Below are 20,195 nucleotides of genomic sequence, written 5' to 3'. Positions count from 1 at the left end.
TTAAATACAAATTCGATAATATAATTCTCAAGATAACAAAAATTAGTAGGGTTGTTGCATTTGCATTTTTGTAAATTAATGCAATTATAAAATTGTTTTTGTATGTAACAAAATTAAAAATATATATATAACCCAAAATAAAATAAAAAAATAAAATTTAAAATAATTTATGGAATATTTAATCATAAAAAATATCGTTGCCTTTTAATACAACTTTATTGATGTTGGCATGCTTCGGGATAAGCTTATAGGGGTGTTGTCCAAAGTCCTTTGTTTGGTTTAAAAATATGATTGATCTATATAATTTTATTAAATATATATAAGATAGTGTATGCTCGTTTCACATATTTCTATTTAATGATAAATACATTATTTTGTGTTGTACCAATAATTACGCTATTTTTTCTTTTAATTTTGTGGTTTCGTATTTTTTTCTGAACTGAACCAGCTGCAAATGATCGATTTTTACAGTTTAAGAATTGGATGTTTTAAGAAAGGTATGTAAAATCGAAAACCATTTTAAAATTGTAGAAATATATATGGTTCAGAATATTGCTATTAATAGACCACTGTTTTATGTATATTGAATATATTATACATTTGAGCATGTCTTTCTAAAACCTCTAGAATATTCATGTAAGTAAAATTAAACATGCCATATTGTATATGATTATTTTAATTCATTATTTAGATCATTTATTCATTTACTTGTTTTATTTTATGGCACTTAACTATAACCATGAAACCCAAATTTAAATATTATAAGTTTGTATGTAAATATATTTTTTGTTATAATATTTAAATGAAATATATATAAAAAATCCACGTGAAAATAGCGTTTAAAAGTCCTTAATTTATCATTCCAATATACATTTACGGTTATAAATAATAAGTGGAAATTAAGAGTCATATATAATATAGAACAAAACAAATAATTAAAGGAAATATTAATATTTATAATATTCAGAATTTCTTTATTGTAATATGGATGATTATTCATATTTTATACACATATTTATAAAATATACAACATTCATAAAATTTTAATATATTTTAAGTCCTACATTTTATTTTCGTAAATATTTTTTTATATATAATTTTTAAAGATATATTATATCAGACGTAGCAATGTAATAACTTCTATAAGAAAAAAAAAATCTACATGAATTTTAAACATGTCTATATCATCATATCCGAAGCAGGAATTTTGATTAATTTTAAATATATTGTATTTTCAATTTAAGATATTGTCTACCTACTTTTCTTATGAAATATATATTTTCAATAAATTAACGTCATTATATAAAACGTATATTTTTAATTATCTATGTAGTTATAATATTCTAAAAATATTTATTTCAATCATAAATAAGTGTATATATATTCTATAAAATTCAAAATAAAATGAATGACATATCGTTTTAATATGTTTTTCGTGTTTTTGAGAGTGGCTCTCATACATTATAATTGTCTATTCATACATTCTTTGTTTATATTCCATAAAGAAATTAATATAATCATTATTTTATCTTTTATGTATAATGTTTCTACTTATGAGGAAACTATATCGCTGGCTTTCGTGAATATGCTATATTTTTATTATTAATTTTTTTTTTATTTTATGTACTATAAAAAACATAATAAAATAATACATATAATAGTTTAAAATTTTGTATTTCTATTATAATGATATCTAATAAATTTGCGTAAACTAGTAAACCACCAAAATTATAAAAATTAAATCTAAATTAACATTCGACCATTAAACCAAAGAAAAATAAACATATATATAATATATGTATGCAATACATAACATTTCTTATGGAAAGTTAAAAACAAAAAAATTCCTATATAAATTATAAAAGATTGAACGAATAGTAAATATCAAGAGAGTTTTAATAAATAATTAATATATTTTTTTCTTTATTTTAAGAACTCATGTTTTCTTCTGATTTTAAAAGGTGCCTCATCATATTTATGTTTTATAAAAACCTCTTAAAAAAATAATAATAAAACATGAGTATGAAAGAATTAATAATAGAAATCAAAATTTATTACTTAAACTAAATTAAAAAATAATTAGAAAAATTTAATAGAAAAAATAGAGATATATTCGCTTATTTGTGCTTTTATTTTTATTTTTATCTTTTGTTATTGCATATATGCATAGAATTATATATTCTTAATAACTGAATACTATGTAACAAACTGTATTCATAATCTGTTCGTTAATTATAAATGCCCAAATTTAATAATAAACGGCATTATATAAGTATTGCATTTTTTATTAGTATATAATGATTATTATTGTTACTAATTAATTATAAAATGGTTTTATGCTTGTAAAAAATATTATACAATTTTTTAATAATTATATTTTTAGTATAAATATAATATTAATTAAATAAAAAATTTATTTCATAAATGTATGATGATAAAGATATATTTCTTTAGAAATAGTAAATAATATATTATAGAATTCCTTTGTTTAAAATGAAAAAAATATATGCAGCTTCATATATTTCATATTCTTTATTTCTGGCATATGTTTCCCTTGTTGATATAATATCATCTGTAAGATAAAAATATATTCATTTTTCTTTATTCCTTACAATCACTTTTGATAATACTTATTGCAAAAAAAATTTTTATTATATTTTTTATTTAGGCATCCTTTGAACCAACGTTACAAGAAAAATTATATGATGATGAAACGAAAGTTTGGGGCGATAAAACTTTACAATCTCAAGGCCATTTAAGTGAAGAAAATCCTTTAAGTGAAGAAAATCCTTTAAGGGAAGAAACATCTTTAAGTGAAGAAAATCCTTTAAGTGAAGAAAATCCTTTAAGGGAAGAAACATCTTTAAGTGAAGAAAGGCCTTTATGGGAAGGACTGCCTTTAAATGAAGGAAAACCTTTATGGGGAGGATTATCTTTAAGTGAAGAAAATTCTTCAAGGGGAGAAAGTTCTTTAAGGGGAACGAATCCCACAAATAAAGAATCATTACGTTTTGCAGGAAGAAATCGTACTGTTGACGATATTATTGATATCGATATATGGCTTGATCAATTGCATATTAAGTGGAATAGTCTTATACGATCCTCTAGAGAAGACATTGAAGAAGAAGAACGAATAAAACACGAAGAATGGCATAAAAAATTAGAAGAATTAGACGACGAATGGGAAAGGTTTTATTCTTATATACACACAAAGAAAGGTGTATGGCTTAAAAAAAAAAACGAAGAATGGAATACATGGATTAAACAAATGGAATCAAAATGGATTTCATATAAAGATCACATTGATAGAGAGTTAAGTGATAGTGCGGCAACAGGATCACCTGAAGATAATATACCTTTAATAAATAAGATAAAAAAAACTATTGAAGAAAATATGATACAAGATTTAAAAAAATGGATTGATAAAAATGACCATAATTTATATAAATGGATAATTGGTGACTGGGAGAAATGGAAAAACAACTTCATGTCAAGTTGGTATAATCAACAATGGAAGCATAATGAAGATAGTTTTTGGAAGAAATATTCAAAATCAAAATCACGAAATGATCCCATTTCGTTCTTAATCAGGGAAAGATTCGATAAATGGAATGAAAGAAATAAAACAGAGCAAGATCAATGGGCAGATATAACTAGCAAATTAGAAAGCAGATATTTAACTGCAAAACACAATGAGTGGGAAGAATGGAAAATCCAGAAACGTGAATGGTACGGTAAATGGATGTCATATTACTTTGATAATTTTGTAAATATGAGAACGACATATAGACAATTAGAACATCGCCAAACCGCTTATTAAAAATATACATACATAACTATAAGATATTTCAAATATTAATTCCTTCAAATGTTTCGTGATTGTTTTGTGCCATTTTAAATTCACTTATTTTGTACGGCTTTTAAAGAATAATAAGATTTAGGTATATGTATTATGCATGCATCATGTCGTGATAATTTAATTTAAACAATTATACTTAAATTATTTTTTAACATGCTAAACAAGTAAAAAATGCACGAAATATATATTTTTTATTATTCTATAAATATATTTATTATTATTCTATAAATATATTTATTATTATTATTTTTTTAATAACTTACCTTATTAAAAGCATCTTGTTTTATTGGTTATATGATACAACATATGGCTATAATATATATTTGTCTCAATAATTAATATTTTAATATAAATTTTGTTAAAACAAATTATTTTATAAGTTATGAAAACGACCATAAAGGTTTTCAATGCTTAAATGCAAATGACAAAATTTATAGTAAATAATAACACCTCATTGGTATATATGTACATCATTAATGGAAGGATTACATAACATTGTTTTAATTCTGAATCAATATAAAAATAGAATATATAATCATTTGCAAATTATACGATTAAAAAAAACATATGCACATAATACCCAGACCCATCGCGTCTCAAAATTTACGCAATGATATTTATATATTTAAATTTCTTCGATACTATTTCCTTTCAAAAACAATATTTTAATATTAAATTTTGCCCATCATTTTTTTTGCCATTAAAATTACATTATATATAAAGAAACACCAAATAATAAATTCAAATGAATTATATTTTGATTAACCTTTTATTAATTATTAGATATCCAAATAAATTATAGCATCGTTGCTATATAAATTGTTTGAATACATATTAAAAGTTAACAAAATAATAATATATATATACATATACATAATAACGAATAAAATAATAATATAAAAGTTTAATTCAAAAAAATAATATTAATTAACAAAATCATACATATAATATAAAAAAAAAATTCGATTTAATATTATATTTTCGTAACTATATTTAAAAAGTTAAATAAAAAAAATTATATTAGTGTTTATAAAAGGGTTTAATATCCATATTATTCTTGGTTTTCTATTGCATTTTTATTGTTATTTTTCAAATTATTTAACCATTTAATAATTTTTTCTAAAACTTGCTCATTCCCGGGTTCTAATGTTATAGAATGATCCATGTTATCGACTGGAAATAATTCTTTATTATCAGAATGTAATCTATCATAAAACATCTCTACACCTTTGTAATAACAAATGCTATCTCCTTTTGCATGCACAAATAATATAGGAATATCCTTTGGTATATAATTAATATCATCGTTCAACGCGCCCATTGCTTTTATAAGCTCATATACACATTTAACTGTAACTCCACGATTACCTCTATATTTATCTAGTTTACATAAATTATCGATAAATGGGTAACCTTTATATGGCAATTCTGACTTAGTTTCCAGATTAGGTGCAATATAAGATAAGAAATGTGTTACAGGCAAATAAACATAATTGAATAAATATGTCCCTGGTTGCGCTATTCTTTCAAAAGACACCATACCCGCCAAAGATACACAGCCTTTAATATTTAATTTGTCTAAACAATTATATTTATCGTCATTTTTATCATTGTCATCGGTACTAGTACCGACTACTACAATGTCTTCTGTACTAGTACTGGCTACTGCATTATCATCGGTACTAGTACTGGCTACTGCATTGTCTTCTGTACTAGTACTGGCTACTGCATTATCATCGGTACTAGTACTGGCTACTACATTGTCTTCTGTACTAGTACTGGCTACTGCATTGTCTTCTGTACTAGTACTGGCTACTGCATTGTCTTCTGTACTAGTACTGGCTATTAAATTATCATCGGTACTAGTACTAGCTATTGCATTATCATCGGTACTAGTACTGGCTACTGCATTGTCTTCTGTACTAGTACTGGGTACTACAGTGTCTTCTGTACTAGTGCTAACTACTACATTGTCTTCTGTACTAGTACTGGCTACTACATTATCTTCTGTACTAGTACTGGGCACTTCATTATCTTCTGTACTAGTGCTGACTACTACATTGTCTTCTGTACTAGTACTGGCTACTACATTATCTTCTGTACTAGTACTGGGCACTTCATTATCTTCTGTACTAGTACTGGCTACTTCATTATCTTCTGTACTAGTACTGGGCACTTCATTATCTTCTGTACTAGTGCTAACTACTTCATTATCTTCTGTACTAGTACTGGGCACTTCATTATCTTCTGTACTAGTGCTAACTACTACATTGTCTTCTGTACTAGTACTGGCTACTACATTATCTTCTGTACTAGTACTGGGCACTTCATTATCTTCTGTACTAGTGCTGACTACTACATTGTCTTCTGTACTAGTACTGGCTACTACATTATCTTCTGTACTAGTACTGGGCACTTCATTATATTCTGTACTAGTACTGGCTACTACATTGTCTTCTGTACTAGTACTGGCTGCTACACTGTCATCGGCACTAACACTGAAATTGTCGATATCACTACCACCAGTGGTGGTACTAACACTATCATTATCACATGTGCTGCCATTTGCAATGCAATAGGTACAAGCATAATGCTTTGTAGTATTATCATTAGAAACATTATTAATGTCAACAACTTCACTTACATTAGTAGCTTTATTTGTAGGATTATTATCATTAACATTATCTCCATCATAAACATCGTAATAAACATCATCATCGTCATCATCGTCATCATCATCATTGTCATTATCATTGTCATTATCATTATCACTATCATAAATATTAGTGCAATCGCCTGTCAGGGTATCAGCTTTTGCATAGATTACTGTATCTTCAAGCTTAGAATTGTTTTTTACTTTTGCCTTATTCAATATTTGTAATATCCTTAAAGCAATATTTCCTCCCATCGAATATCCAATAATATACATAGGAAGTTTTTGTTTTTTAGCTGGTACTATACTATAAGATTCATCATCTATTTTATTATCATTTGCAATTTCATCTTGAATTTGATTCATATATTGTAATACATCATCAACTAGATCATTAAATCGTTTAAAATGACCTCTTAAATTTTTTCGCGCCTCTGATTCACCATGCCCTTGTAAATCCATCGCATATACTGAATATTCGTTCTGATTAAATTTTTCAACCCAACTACCACTGTAAACATAGTAGTTATCATCATCTATCACTAAAACTTCATTGTTATCTATCACTTCTGCATTTGGTTTCAAATAAGTGAATCGAGCATGGCCTTTCAATCCATGGAGTAATAGTACAATACCTGCCGCCTTTTTAACTGGCCACCTATATGTTTTTAATAATAAACCATCTTTATTATAGAAATGACCAACCTTAGGATTTCCGTCTATATTAAAAACAGTTTTTCTTAATTCATCATTATCCAATTCAGTTTCTCCCATTATTATTATGGAAAGTATAATCCATGATCTGATTTAAAAAACTATATTTATCTTTTTATAGTTAAAAAAAATATATATATATGTGTAGTTCCCCCTTTATTGGGACTTCTTTGATAGCATATACATATTTTTTAAAATATATATATATGCATACATATGTAATCAAAATTCAAAATTTAAAGTTTATTTAAACTATAAAAAATCACAAAAAATATATATACCATGCTAAATCAGGCTATGAAAATACATGCAAATATATGTACAAATATAATAATATACTATAAGGGCATATTATATACATTTATAATCAAATAATCCTAATAATATTAAGTGACATCAAAATAATATAAAAAATTATATACAAATTATAATAATGAAAAAAACATACAATTATAATTAATTAATTATTTATATATTTATTTTATTTTGGCATCTTTGTTGGTATTATATGCCAATAGACTTTATTTTAATTAATATAATTATCTTCAAAATTATTAAACCCAGTTTCTTTAATTATATTTTTTTTTTTTATTTAATTTTATTAATTCAGTAATTAATTATATCATACTCTAATGGAAAATGCTTTTAAAAAAATATAATTACTATGTACTATTTATAAAAAAATTGCGGCTTACAAATTTCTTTAATATTATTCTTATTTAAAAAAAATGTTAAGAGCGCAAAATGCATAATGTAATTTTTTAATCCATACTTTGTATAGTAACAAATAAAAATAAATATATAAAAAATAGCTATGCTAATATATATAGCGTTAATTATAATAAGCATAAAATATAATCATAATTATTACTAATAAATATAATTTTAGAACGACCCGAATAATTTATTGTACCAATTCTATACAATTAAGTAAATCTATAAAAACATTCTACTATTTCTCTTTGTTTTTATTAAATTAATGCGACATTTTTTTCCTCAAAGTTTTTACCTGAATTTAATTTTATTTGATAAATACCCTGATATGATGCAATTCCAATCGTAAAATTTGCAAACTTATCTAAAAGGTTTATTTTTTCATTTTTGCGTTTTATAATTTATGTTAATGGTCACAATTTAACCAATAAACATCCTATCATATTTAATCTGTTATGAATAAACCACAAACAGCATAAAACAACAAGACAAAAAAAAATAAATAAATCTATATTTTTAAATATTCTTTATTATTTTCAAATACAATGTATATAATATTTTTTAAAGGTTATAATTCATAATATTTTAAATTATAATAATGCAAAAAGCAAATGTTTAATACATTTATATATAACATATTTAGGTATATTATAAACCATAAATTTATATTATTTTTCATAGCAACAATCCCCTTTAATATACTTCCCTAAAGTTAAACTTCTTAAAAATACAAAGTTGCATGATTATAAAATATTCTTTGCATTTTTGGGAATAATGCTAATAAAAAATGAATTAATTAAAAATTAAATAGTAAAAAAATACTTAATTCGTACTAGTACACGATTTTAAGCGGATTGTTTTTCAAATGAAATGTTGTAAAGGAAAAATTAAAGAATGGAGCATTCATATAATCATAATTATAATGTATTTTATCATCTAGCTTATTTCGAATAAAAAATATGCATCAAAAAATTAGTTTAAACACTTGAAATGTAAAAAACAAAACAACAATTTCAGTACAACTTCTACAAAAAATAACAAAAACATGTATATATATATTTACAATGCTATGCAAATTTAATTTATGATTTGCATAAAAAAAATTAGTTATAAACGCAAATATTATGAAGCATTATTTATTTTTCTTATGCACAATTCTCTTAAACATAATTCAAAGGGAATCAAGTAGCCTATTGAAAACTAGCATATTGATGAGCATCATTTTCCCAACATCAATACTAATTTTGTACATATAAATTATTTAACAATGTTAATCCTATTTTGATGGATCAACAATATAATTAGTTTTATTCCACAAATTGGTGTAAAACAAACCATATAAAAACTATATATTAACATCTTTATAATTTGGTTAAAGACTAATCATTATTTTTTAATTCGCAAACACAAAGACATTCCACTGTTTTATCATAAAATCACCAATAATTATTAATATTCTCATTTTTTATTTGTAAATTAAGATATCTTTCTGATTTTATACTTTTGGAAGTATATCATAACCAACAACACATTGATCACCACAAGAACAGTTATTAATATGTTTTATTTATCACGGAAACTTAAGTTATAATTCGTAGGAGTTGAATAATATATACGCTGAATTGGTGGTTTCGATACAGGGGGTGGCTAAAAAAAGTTATAATAAACAATAATTTAATCATAACGATGAGACATATAAATATTTATATAAAGGAAATAAATACATATATTTCTTTGTTTTATTTTTTATATGAACATTAAGTCGTTCTATCTTAAAATATCTTATAAAAATATACCAACATTAATTTTCTTATATCTATTATGCATATGCATATATGCTCATACCCGTCTAAAGAATAATTTGAACATTAAACATAGAAAAACTCCAGCTACTATTTTAAGATACGCAATGAAAGGAGTTAATTTCTTTCTTGGGGCTTTCTTTCTTACTGAATATGAAAAATCACCATCGCCATATTCGTCGTCTGCATCATTTTCATTAAGCATTTTTAAAATATATATAGATTATCATTATTTTGTATTTCTTTTTGTTTGATTCTTTAATTTGTTACACTCTTTTAACTTTAATTATATACTATTTGATAATAATTTTAATTATAATAAGGACTAAATTTTTAATTAATAAAAAAAATAACCTATAAAATGTTATGAAAATTTACTGTTTTTTATTTATAAGTAAACAAATATATTTAATAATAGTCTTTTATTTATGTATTATATAGGCCCCGCTATTTATATATATTTTATTTTTTTAAATGATTTTGCAATATTTATAATATATAAAGGGCCCAGCCTTAACACATTCATAAAACATATATTTTTGTACTATATTCCCAAGCGCATTTTATTAATGTGTATATTTTTTAAATTTTAATATTTTATAATTTTTTTATAATATATTTCATTTTGAGGTTTAAAATCGAAAATAGAGTTTTCTGCATTTTATGATCATTACCAAATTTCGCATTCTTGAAATTGTATTTTTTTCGACTGAAACGAACTAAAAATAAAATCTAAAGCCATTCATTTATTTTTAGTAAAAATTACAACTAAGCAAATATATAACCTGTATATATACAAGTTATTCCTACTAAATATAAGAATGATGATCTTATTTTTATAAATGAAAACTGTATTTTTAAATTACTTTAGTATTACACAGCCAACACATAGCTGAATAATATACTTTCGCCTAATATATGTGTATAACCTTATTGGGTTTTAGGAAAATATTCAAATATTTCCAATTAGTATTTCATCCATAAATCAATGATTTCCTTGACAATTAAAATTACAATATATAAATTTTTTATATATTTTTTCATAAAATACAAAATGTATTGTTCAATTTGTTCCATGGAATAAACAATATATATTTATAATAGCTTGCTATTTGCTACCATAAACAAATCGTGAAGGTTATTTTAATAGAAACAAACTAACTTTTATACTATTTTCATAGCAGAAATCCTAATGAAATAACTGAAAAGTATGATAATATTTTTGTTGTAAAATACATGTACACGGCCATTTTAAATATAACAATGACTTATTAGGAGTGTAAATATTATATTAATAAAATCAAACCATTCTTATTCATATTCCATAATAATATAACCCAACTTATTGGAACATTCCTAATGATCACCTTTTTTCCAATATATAATAATATGCTAAGCACAAAACTTACATACTTATTAACATATGAATACTATTTTTTAATATTCTTTCGAAATAAAATTATTGATGCCAAAATGTTCCCTTTATAATTATCTGTAGTTAATACATTGTTTTTAAACAATATTTTTCACGGAATAATATTTTATAAGCCCTTTTGACTATTTTTAGTAGTCCCATACTTTATATCTTTGTAATATTATAATTTAATAAACCTGGATATATATATATCTATGCAAATTAAATAATCAATAGACATATGGAATTTTTAAATATATTTACTTTTTTAATATTGAATATCCCTTTATTAAAAAAATTACTTCCCTATTTTATACTAAAATGCAAGAGTTATTACACCATTTATTTTTTTTATAGCAATATTTGCTTCCCCTATTTTATTATAGTCATATTTGTTATTACGATTATTTCACGTAATTCAGTTATTGTTTGTTTTATTGCCCAAAGTTAATGAACCTTCACCTTTTTACACAGTGAAAATTTGCATAAAGGTCATTGTGCAATTTAAGAATTGTTATAGCGAAAATCATGCATACTAACACATCAATGTAATTATTATTTATTTTTTGTTAACAAATTAGGCTTGTTTTTTTTATTAAAATTTTTACATTGATAAATAACGATCAATAATATCAATAAAATATATATCCCACCATTTTTATTGTAAGTATTTAAAATGAAAAAATTATAATATTTATTACACTGGATCTGCTGTCTTTGCATATTATTGCAAATAATGCACAAAAAATGTTTTTTAATATGTTTAATTACATACACAATTTTCTTTCACCATTATGCAATTTATTGCATAATTTTTACTATATAACAACACATTTTTTTTTGGTTTTTTTTTATATTTAAAAATAAAAATAATAACACATTGCTGATTATAAAATGCATCTGACTAAAAAGAAAAAATAAATATTAAATTAATATGCACAATAGAAATTTATTGATAAATATTACCACGAAAGTGCACATAATTTATTAAAAATTAATTTAGTACGATACTAATATTTTTAATATTTTGACCCAATGCATAAAAAATAATAATTTGTTTGTTGCTTCCCTCCAATTAATTTATAAATTATAGTTGATACCTTCCGGGGAATTGACCCTTTATATTTTTACTTAGATGTGTGTAATTTTTTTATTAAAAAAAAAATATACCAAAATAATAAAAGGTGTATGCATTAATAATATATGGTAAGATACGAGAATAAAAAAATAATGATTCTAAAAATTTACTATCAAATAAAGCAAAAACATGTGTTAATAATTATTCATATATTTATTGTATCATACACTTGTATATTTTTTAACTTTTTAATATTTATTTTTTTTTGGATATATTTATTTTAATATGGTAGTGTTTAATCTTTCATGTGTTTAATTTTTTATTCATATCAAATAAATTAGATGTGCATATACGGGTATGTGTATTTAATTTGATCTAAATAGAATCAATTTTAATTTTGTCATAAAATAATAATTCTTAGATGCATTAAATGCATTTAACAAAAATTATAGATTTTATGCATATTGGAAAATATCTTTAAAAACAAAAAATGTACATGCAAATATATGCATATTCGAATTTTTTTTTTTAATTAAGCAAATTTACTTATAATAAAATATACATGATACACATTTAATATTACATATGTGATCATGGCTAGTAAATTTAATAATATTAAAATACAAAGTTTATGCAATGTATCATTTTTATAATAATATTTTATTAGATTTATAAAATAATATTATATTATATATCACCCCGAATTAACCTTTACATATTTGTTGACTTTTTCGCAAATGATATATAATATATAAAAAACAAATATTATATGGCGCATCATACAATATATCATCGTTAATATACTCATTATATGAATATAGTTAATAAGAAAAATACGAGTGTTATATACACACAATAATCTTAGCTAAGTTTATTTTTAATTTTTACCTGTGTAAATCAATATGAGCGCACTTATGAATTATTATGACAATGCTAAACGCATGCTGTTTAATGGCGTTGGGGGTGGAGCAATAGTTAGAACTATCGACGGTGCACCCCAAGGTGGGATTATGGATAATTTTTTGAATATATGCGCTTTTGCATTAATTGCAGCATACATGGGATATTTGATAATGATGAAATCAAAGGTAAAATAAAATACCATTTAAATTATATTATCATTATGCATACATGCAATGCATATATGTGTTATTTGTATGAGTTAGTATGCATGTTTAGATGCATATACACACTACCATGTGACGGATTATATATATTTATTTACTTATATTTCTGTGCATATCCTATATTGTTTCTCTTTTTTACAGAATAATAAAGGTAAAAAGGAAGAAGATAGCCTAAATCCAATTCCCCATTTAAAAAATATTTACAACAAATGTAAGTATACAGATGACCAAGCACCCATGTCAAAAACAGATGAATGGAAACATAATGCTTGGAAAAAATGGATGCTAACATTAGAAGATAGATGGAACAAATTTATCAACAATGTTGATAAAAGTAAAAGCGAATGGATGGATAAAAAAGATGCTCAATTGATAGAATGGGTAAAAGAACTACAAGCAAAATGGTTGCATTTTAACCCTAATATGGATCAAGAATACAAGATCGAATTTTTAAAAAAATCAGAAAACTGGTCTGATGATAAATGGAAAATATGGATGTTAACAGAAGCACAACAACTTTTAGAAGGTGATCTAAAAGAATGGCTTTCTCAAGCTGAAGCAGAGTATTGTAAATGGACTATGGATACATGGCGCCATTGGAAAGATAGCCAAATAAAAGAATGGATAACTCTTGACTGGAAATATGAAGAAGATAATTTCTTTTCGAAAGTTGATGAATTTTCAGTAGAAGTATTACCAGTAGAAGACCAAAGATTATGGTATGCTTGGAAAGAAAGAATATACAAAGAAGGAAGTGATTGGAAGTATTGGACATCATTAAAGGAATCGAAATATGTCAATGAAAATTGGGAATTATGGGAAGAATGGAAAAATGAAAAACACGAAATGTTCAATGAATGGCTTCAATTATATACTCATAAATGGATTCAACAAAAACAATGGAGATTATGGATTGGAGAAAAAATGTCTCACGATGGACACAAATCTACATCTGAATCAGTTACTGTAGCTAGCCCTAATGAAAAGAAAGATGACACTGAAAAAAAAGATGAAGTAAAAGATGCTGAAAAAAAAGATGAAGTAAAAGCTGATGAAATGAAAAAAGATGACAGTGATGCCAATAACAAATTTGTTATCGTAGGAAGCGCACCAGCTAAACCTGATGAAAAAAAAGATGAAGTGAAAACTGATGACAAAAAAGATGGCGATGATGTCAAAGGTAAATTTGTTATCGTACCAAACACACCAGCTAAATCCGAAGAAAAAAAAGATGACGATGATGTCAAAGGTAAATTTGTTATCGTACCAAACACACCAGCTAAATCCGAAGAAAAAAAAGATGAAGTGAAAACTGATGACAAAAAAGATGACAGTGATGTTAAAGGTAAATTTGTTATCGTAGGAAATGCACCAACTAAAACTGATGACAAAAAAGATGAAGTAAAAATTGATGAAAAAAAAGATGACAGTGATGTCAAAGGCAAATTTGTTATCGTACCAAACACACCAGCTAAAGCCGATGACAAAAAAGATGAAGTAAAAATTGATGAAAAAAAAGATGACAGTGATGTCAAAGGCAAATTTGTTATCGTACCAAACACACCAGCTAAATCCGAAGAAAAAAAAGATGAAGTTAAAAAAGATGAAATCAAAAAAGATGACACTCATGAATTTAAAAGCAAATATAGTACCTTGACACATTCCACAACTAAAGCTGATGAAAAAAAAGATGAAGTTAAAAAAGATGAAATCAAAAAAGATGACACTCATGAATTTAAAAGCAAATACAGTACCTTGACACACTCCACAACTAAAGCTGATGAAAAAAAAGATGAAGTTAAAAAAGATGAAGTTAAAAAAGATGAAGTTAAAAAAGATGACATCCATGAGCTTAAAAGCAAATATAGTACCTTGACACATTCCACAACTAAAGCTGATGAAAAAAAAGATGATACTCATGAGTTTAAAAGCAAATATAGTACCCTATCACATTCCACATCTAAAATTGATGAAAAAAAAGAAGATAATGATGCAAGCTCATTAGATGACGAGCATAAACGAAAACATTCATCGAATCCATACCTTCGAACCTCGAAATTGACATAATGGTTCTGTAATATAGAATCATATTCATCCGAATAATTCATAGGACTATTTACATCATTTATTGCTATTTTTATTTCAAAAGCTTTTTGGAAAATTTACCTCACATTAAAAAGAAGCATAATTTTTATAATCCGAATTAATATGTATTATTATTTGTATAGAGAAAAAACAAAAAATTGTCTTTTTAGCATTTTTTGTTTTGGAAACTATACTTGTAAAAATTATATGCTGAATATTGTCTATATATAACGAATAGTTCATATAATATTTTTATGGAAATATCTATAAATTCATAAGGATCAATTAAATTATATTATCCGTTATGAATGAGTCATAATACCTTTTTATAATTTGTTCACACAAAATGAGAGTTCATTTGTTGTTTATATTACGTCGGTTATGTATATATACACACATAATGTAATTATATTTTTAATAATTGTGAAAATTTGTTTCATATTGTTAATATATTTTATTAATTTAGTTATAAAAATGTGAGAATCATTTTATGCTATTCTGTTTATATATATACAATACATGTGAAAACGCATATTTAAAACATAAATTGTCAAGTATTATAAAAAAAAAATGTCTTAAATGTATTTATTGATATAATATATTGGTAATATATTATTCTAAAAAGGTATTATTATTAACATAATTTCAGGTTCCATTATTTTTCTCATCCTTTTTCTTAACATTTTTTGTGTGAATTTATGCAAAGTACAATTCCCACGAAAAATTATTTAAAACATTATTAACATACGAGGAATGTGCATGCGAAATTAAAATGAACTACAACACATTTTGGACGTAGTTAATTATACGCGTAAAAAAAATGTATATAGGCTCACTAATATTATATAATGTCATATAATCAAAAATTTTTCATACATATTGGGATTTACGGAAAAACATTCCATCATTCAAATAAAACTTAATAATATATAATTATGGATAAATTCATCGGAATAGTAATACTTAACCTTATCAAGTGCATATTAATATACGCAATAATTATTTCCAACTAACTCAATTCGATCAGTCAATTTATTCTTTTCATTACCTATGCATGACCAAAGGACATAAATTATGATAGTAAATGCCCCCTTAATACCATATATTAATCCTATTTTAAACGCACACATATATTTATATATATATATAGTTATATTTGGTGGATAAAATATAAGGTATATTTACTTGTATATACATATCATATTATGCTAATAATTTCCAAAACTAATATAGTTATATACAGTATTGTGTACCCCATTTTTCTTATTGTTCAAAAAAGGCAAAGACCGATTTATAAACCGAAAAATGTTTTAAAAACACTATCATATATTTACAATGGAAAAAAATAAAAAATATTATTGTTTCAAGTCAATGATAATTCCTCATTTCATTGTCAATCAATATTTTTTATTCTATAGCGATTCTTTTAAACCAAACATAAGTCATTTATTATAACATGATTTAAAAAAACTTTTTTATGGTCATTATTCGCAGTAACCAAAAATGATCGATTTGATATAAGTCGATTACATAACAAATCCATATATGTATAAAAAAGTTCAATTATTCCCATTTAAATAGGAAATTGAATTGTTAGTAAATTTAAACACGAGATATACATATACATATTTTTCATTGCATGACACAATAAAGTAAAAAAATTCAGAAATGAATGAAATATTTACCAATTTATATACCACATGGAACTTCACAATTTATTTTGTTTTAAAAAATTTATTTAATGGCCTGAGTACAATATTATATATCAATTCCATAAAACATATAAAAAAGCAATGGAATCAATTTACTACATAATATTATGTATAATAACAATTATTATTGTTTAGTCCCGCCACCACAATAAATTTGTCCATAATCCACAACAATCAGCTTATTATACATATTATTATAAGTTAAACAAATAAAACAAACACAATTAAAAATAGGAAAAACACCTCTTTTTATATAAAGTAAAGAGAAAGAATAAAAAATGGTGGTTCAAAAAAATAAATAATAATGTTTAAGTTCAAATAAAAAATCCAAAGTTATATATAACTTTAAAGATGAATGAATAACCACATATAATTTGCATGCTCAACCATAAACATTATTACTTATATCACAAAAACATTTAATAATTTTTTTTTAATATCCAAGTTCAAGTATAATTACTTATTTTTTAAAAAAGGAATGATATTTATCATAACAAATTTTTGTATACAAATTAACTTAAATATTTAATATAATTGACAAGTTTTTTTCTGAAAACTATATAATAAATATACAGTGCCATTTTATTGTATGCAAGAAAAAAAAGTCCCGAACTTTTAATATTTAATTCTATGCTAAACGACATATATTTGGCTTTAAATATTATTTTTTTATTACCATTTTTTTAATTTATCTTTGCATTACTTAAACATTTTCGTAGAAAGTATTGCTCTCGCATGAGACCCCATTATATATTTAATAATTTCAACATTAATTTATTTTATATTTATTCATATAATATATTATACATTTTGCTAATTGATTAGATTTAAATATGGTTCCTTTTATTTAATTTTTTTTTATATATTAAAAAATATTTATAAAAATTCAATATATATTTTTTTTTAACAAAATTAATAATATATAAATTTATTAAAAAAATAAAGGCGCCTATGCTTTTAGAATCACTCAATTTTGACAATAAATGTGGCTAATAATAACATAGTTCAAATTAAATACCAAAAATTATATTTGTATATCCCTCCCAGAATGATAGCTGTTATATTAAACCTTGCTATATTCACATTTTTACAATGTAGTACTAATTACCAACCTGGCATATCACACAAGTCTGCAACCACATCTGGCATAAAGTAAATTACATAAATAAAACTAAGTTATATATAAAACCCCATATATATATCTTTGGAATTTTGTATATATATTATAAAATAAAATTTGCAAAAATTAATGCATTTCGCCGACTTTATTTCCTATGTCAAATAGTGTTTATTGCTTATAATACTATTATAATATTACATATCATTTTATTTCTTTCTCTTTATATATATGATTTTTTTTTCTCAATATTATACTTAGTTATTATCATAACTTGGTTCATACAAACAATGTATACCAACATATTAAACAGAATGGAGGCCGCTTTAAAAGAATTTTAAGAGGCTTACCACAAAGATCGGATGAAGTTTTACGTAATGTATCTCTCCAAGTGGAAGATCAGTTAGGAGACATTAGTCCTGAAGTACTTGCATTATACCCATTATTGCCAAATCATGATGATAATACTTCCTTTCTTATTGTTAATGATTTGAATGATGAAGAAGAAACAACACAAGGTCAAAATAATTACGAGAGTATCTTAATAGAATTTTTAATGGATGCAGCCCAAAGTACGCCTGCAGCTGATACTAATAATACTAATACATCAAGTGCAGAAACAAATTTAAGCGAATTGCCTGCTTCAAGTGAATCACCCAATTCTTCAGAGGATGATCTTATATTGGAACGTTTAAATTTAATTTATCGCATGGATGGACTTTGGGAAGCGTGTGTTAATAACATGTTCGCGCAATATAATGAGCTTGCAGACTCACTTCAACTAATCCCAGAATCAAGACTTGTTATATGGAATGAAACTTGGAGAACACATTTAGAGTCTATGCTTAACACAGTTGTGACTCTCTTTGAAAATTATAATATGAGTATATCTGAAATAGAAGATCAAGTTATAGGCATCGTTGAACGCGCAAAACTTGATTTTCAAGTCTTTTTAACTTCAACTAGAGATGCAGTTTTGCAAGCTTTGGCTACTAGTGATGCAAATCAACCTATACAAACACAATAATTACAATTTGTCACAATATTTGAAAATATAAAAAATGTTAATTAAAGCATATCATAATAATAAACACTTTAATACACAATATAACATATGAGTTTGTTTACAATATATTTATAATAAATTTTGTCCAAATTTTATAGACTTTATTTTTTAATGTTTATATGTTTACTTTTGTCTAGATAAAATAATTAATTTTATAATAGTTAGTTTTTTCAGTTATCTTTTTATGTCGATTTAATCTTTGTTTGAAAAAATCATAAATTTCATCAATTTTTTTCCTTTTAAAAAAATTGTTTCAATTTTTAAGAAAAAACACAAACCATAAACAATATGTTATAATTGTTTTATAAAATATATGTATCAAAAAAAACAACGTATAACTTTACTATTATTAATTTCTCTACTTAAAACCATTATAATTTGCCTATCCAAAAATATATATTGAACTTATCAATATTATATAAAAAAAAGTAAACTCAACTTGTCATTTTTTTGTAATACAAATTGTACCTTTAAGGAAACTTATATATTATTATAATTGAGAACAATAGAATGATATATATACATACCAATATTACTTTGTTATATACTAATTAAAAAACCAAATACCCCATCATATATATTTATAAAATATAATAGACTTGTATTTAAACCCTTATAAAATTCTCATTTAGCAACGCTAAATTTAAATATTATAACTTAATAAAATTTCAATAAAAAATATAAAATCCACCCCGAACAAAATGCAGAATATACTACTCTACCATTATGAAGAGAATTAACATGATTATATACTTGTTTATATGCTGCTTTAACATTATAAACACACATTATTTTGCCCATTCATTTCCATTTTATAAACATTAATAATGATTAATATTTACATATCAAAATTG

The 20,195-nt window shown here is 24.0% G+C and overlaps 5 protein-coding genes across 5 annotated transcripts; 3 read left to right on the top strand and 2 right to left on the bottom strand.

The window, feature by feature from the left end:
* Positions 1–2,493: 2,493 nt before the first annotated feature.
* PCHAS_0625100 (tryptophan-rich antigen) lies at positions 2,494–3,820 on the top strand (the record flags this gene model as incomplete). Its single annotated transcript, XM_731792.2, has 2 exons — positions 2,494–2,574; positions 2,669–3,820. 2 exons carry the CDS (start codon positions 2,494–2,496, stop codon positions 3,818–3,820), a joined length of 1,233 nt encoding a protein of 410 aa, XP_736885.2.
* A 1,090-nt stretch (positions 3,821–4,910) lies between these two features.
* Positions 4,911–7,286, bottom strand: PCHAS_0625000 (lysophospholipase, putative; the record flags this gene model as incomplete). Its single annotated transcript, XM_735255.2, has 1 exon — positions 4,911–7,286. One exon carries the CDS (start codon positions 7,284–7,286, stop codon positions 4,911–4,913), a length of 2,376 nt encoding a protein of 791 aa, XP_740348.2.
* A 2,217-nt stretch (positions 7,287–9,503) lies between these two features.
* PCHAS_0624900 (conserved rodent malaria protein, unknown function) lies at positions 9,504–9,947 on the bottom strand (the record flags this gene model as incomplete). The annotated part of the gene is made up of 2 exons (XM_016799960.1): positions 9,504–9,587; positions 9,786–9,947. The coding sequence occupies 2 exons, from the start codon at positions 9,945–9,947 to the stop codon at positions 9,504–9,506; spliced, it is 246 nt and encodes an 81-aa protein (XP_016652911.1).
* A 3,201-nt stretch (positions 9,948–13,148) lies between these two features.
* Positions 13,149–15,428, top strand: PCHAS_0624800 (tryptophan-rich antigen; the record flags this gene model as incomplete). The annotated part of the gene is made up of 2 exons (XM_016799963.1): positions 13,149–13,322; positions 13,503–15,428. The coding sequence occupies 2 exons, from the start codon at positions 13,149–13,151 to the stop codon at positions 15,426–15,428; spliced, it is 2,100 nt and encodes a 699-aa protein (XP_016652912.1).
* A 2,778-nt stretch (positions 15,429–18,206) lies between these two features.
* Positions 18,207–19,302, top strand: PCHAS_0624700 (Plasmodium exported protein, unknown function; the record flags this gene model as incomplete). Its single annotated transcript, XM_733329.2, has 2 exons — positions 18,207–18,310; positions 18,537–19,302. 2 exons carry the CDS (start codon positions 18,207–18,209, stop codon positions 19,300–19,302), a joined length of 870 nt encoding a protein of 289 aa, XP_738422.2.
* Between the last annotated feature and the right edge of the window lie 893 nt (positions 19,303–20,195).

This window comes from Plasmodium chabaudi (assembly GCF_900002335.3).
Source record: "Plasmodium chabaudi chabaudi strain AS genome assembly, chromosome: 6".
Lineage (NCBI taxonomy): Eukaryota > Apicomplexa > Aconoidasida > Haemosporida > Plasmodiidae > Plasmodium > Plasmodium chabaudi.
This window is presented reverse-complemented; position numbering and strand designations above follow the sequence as displayed.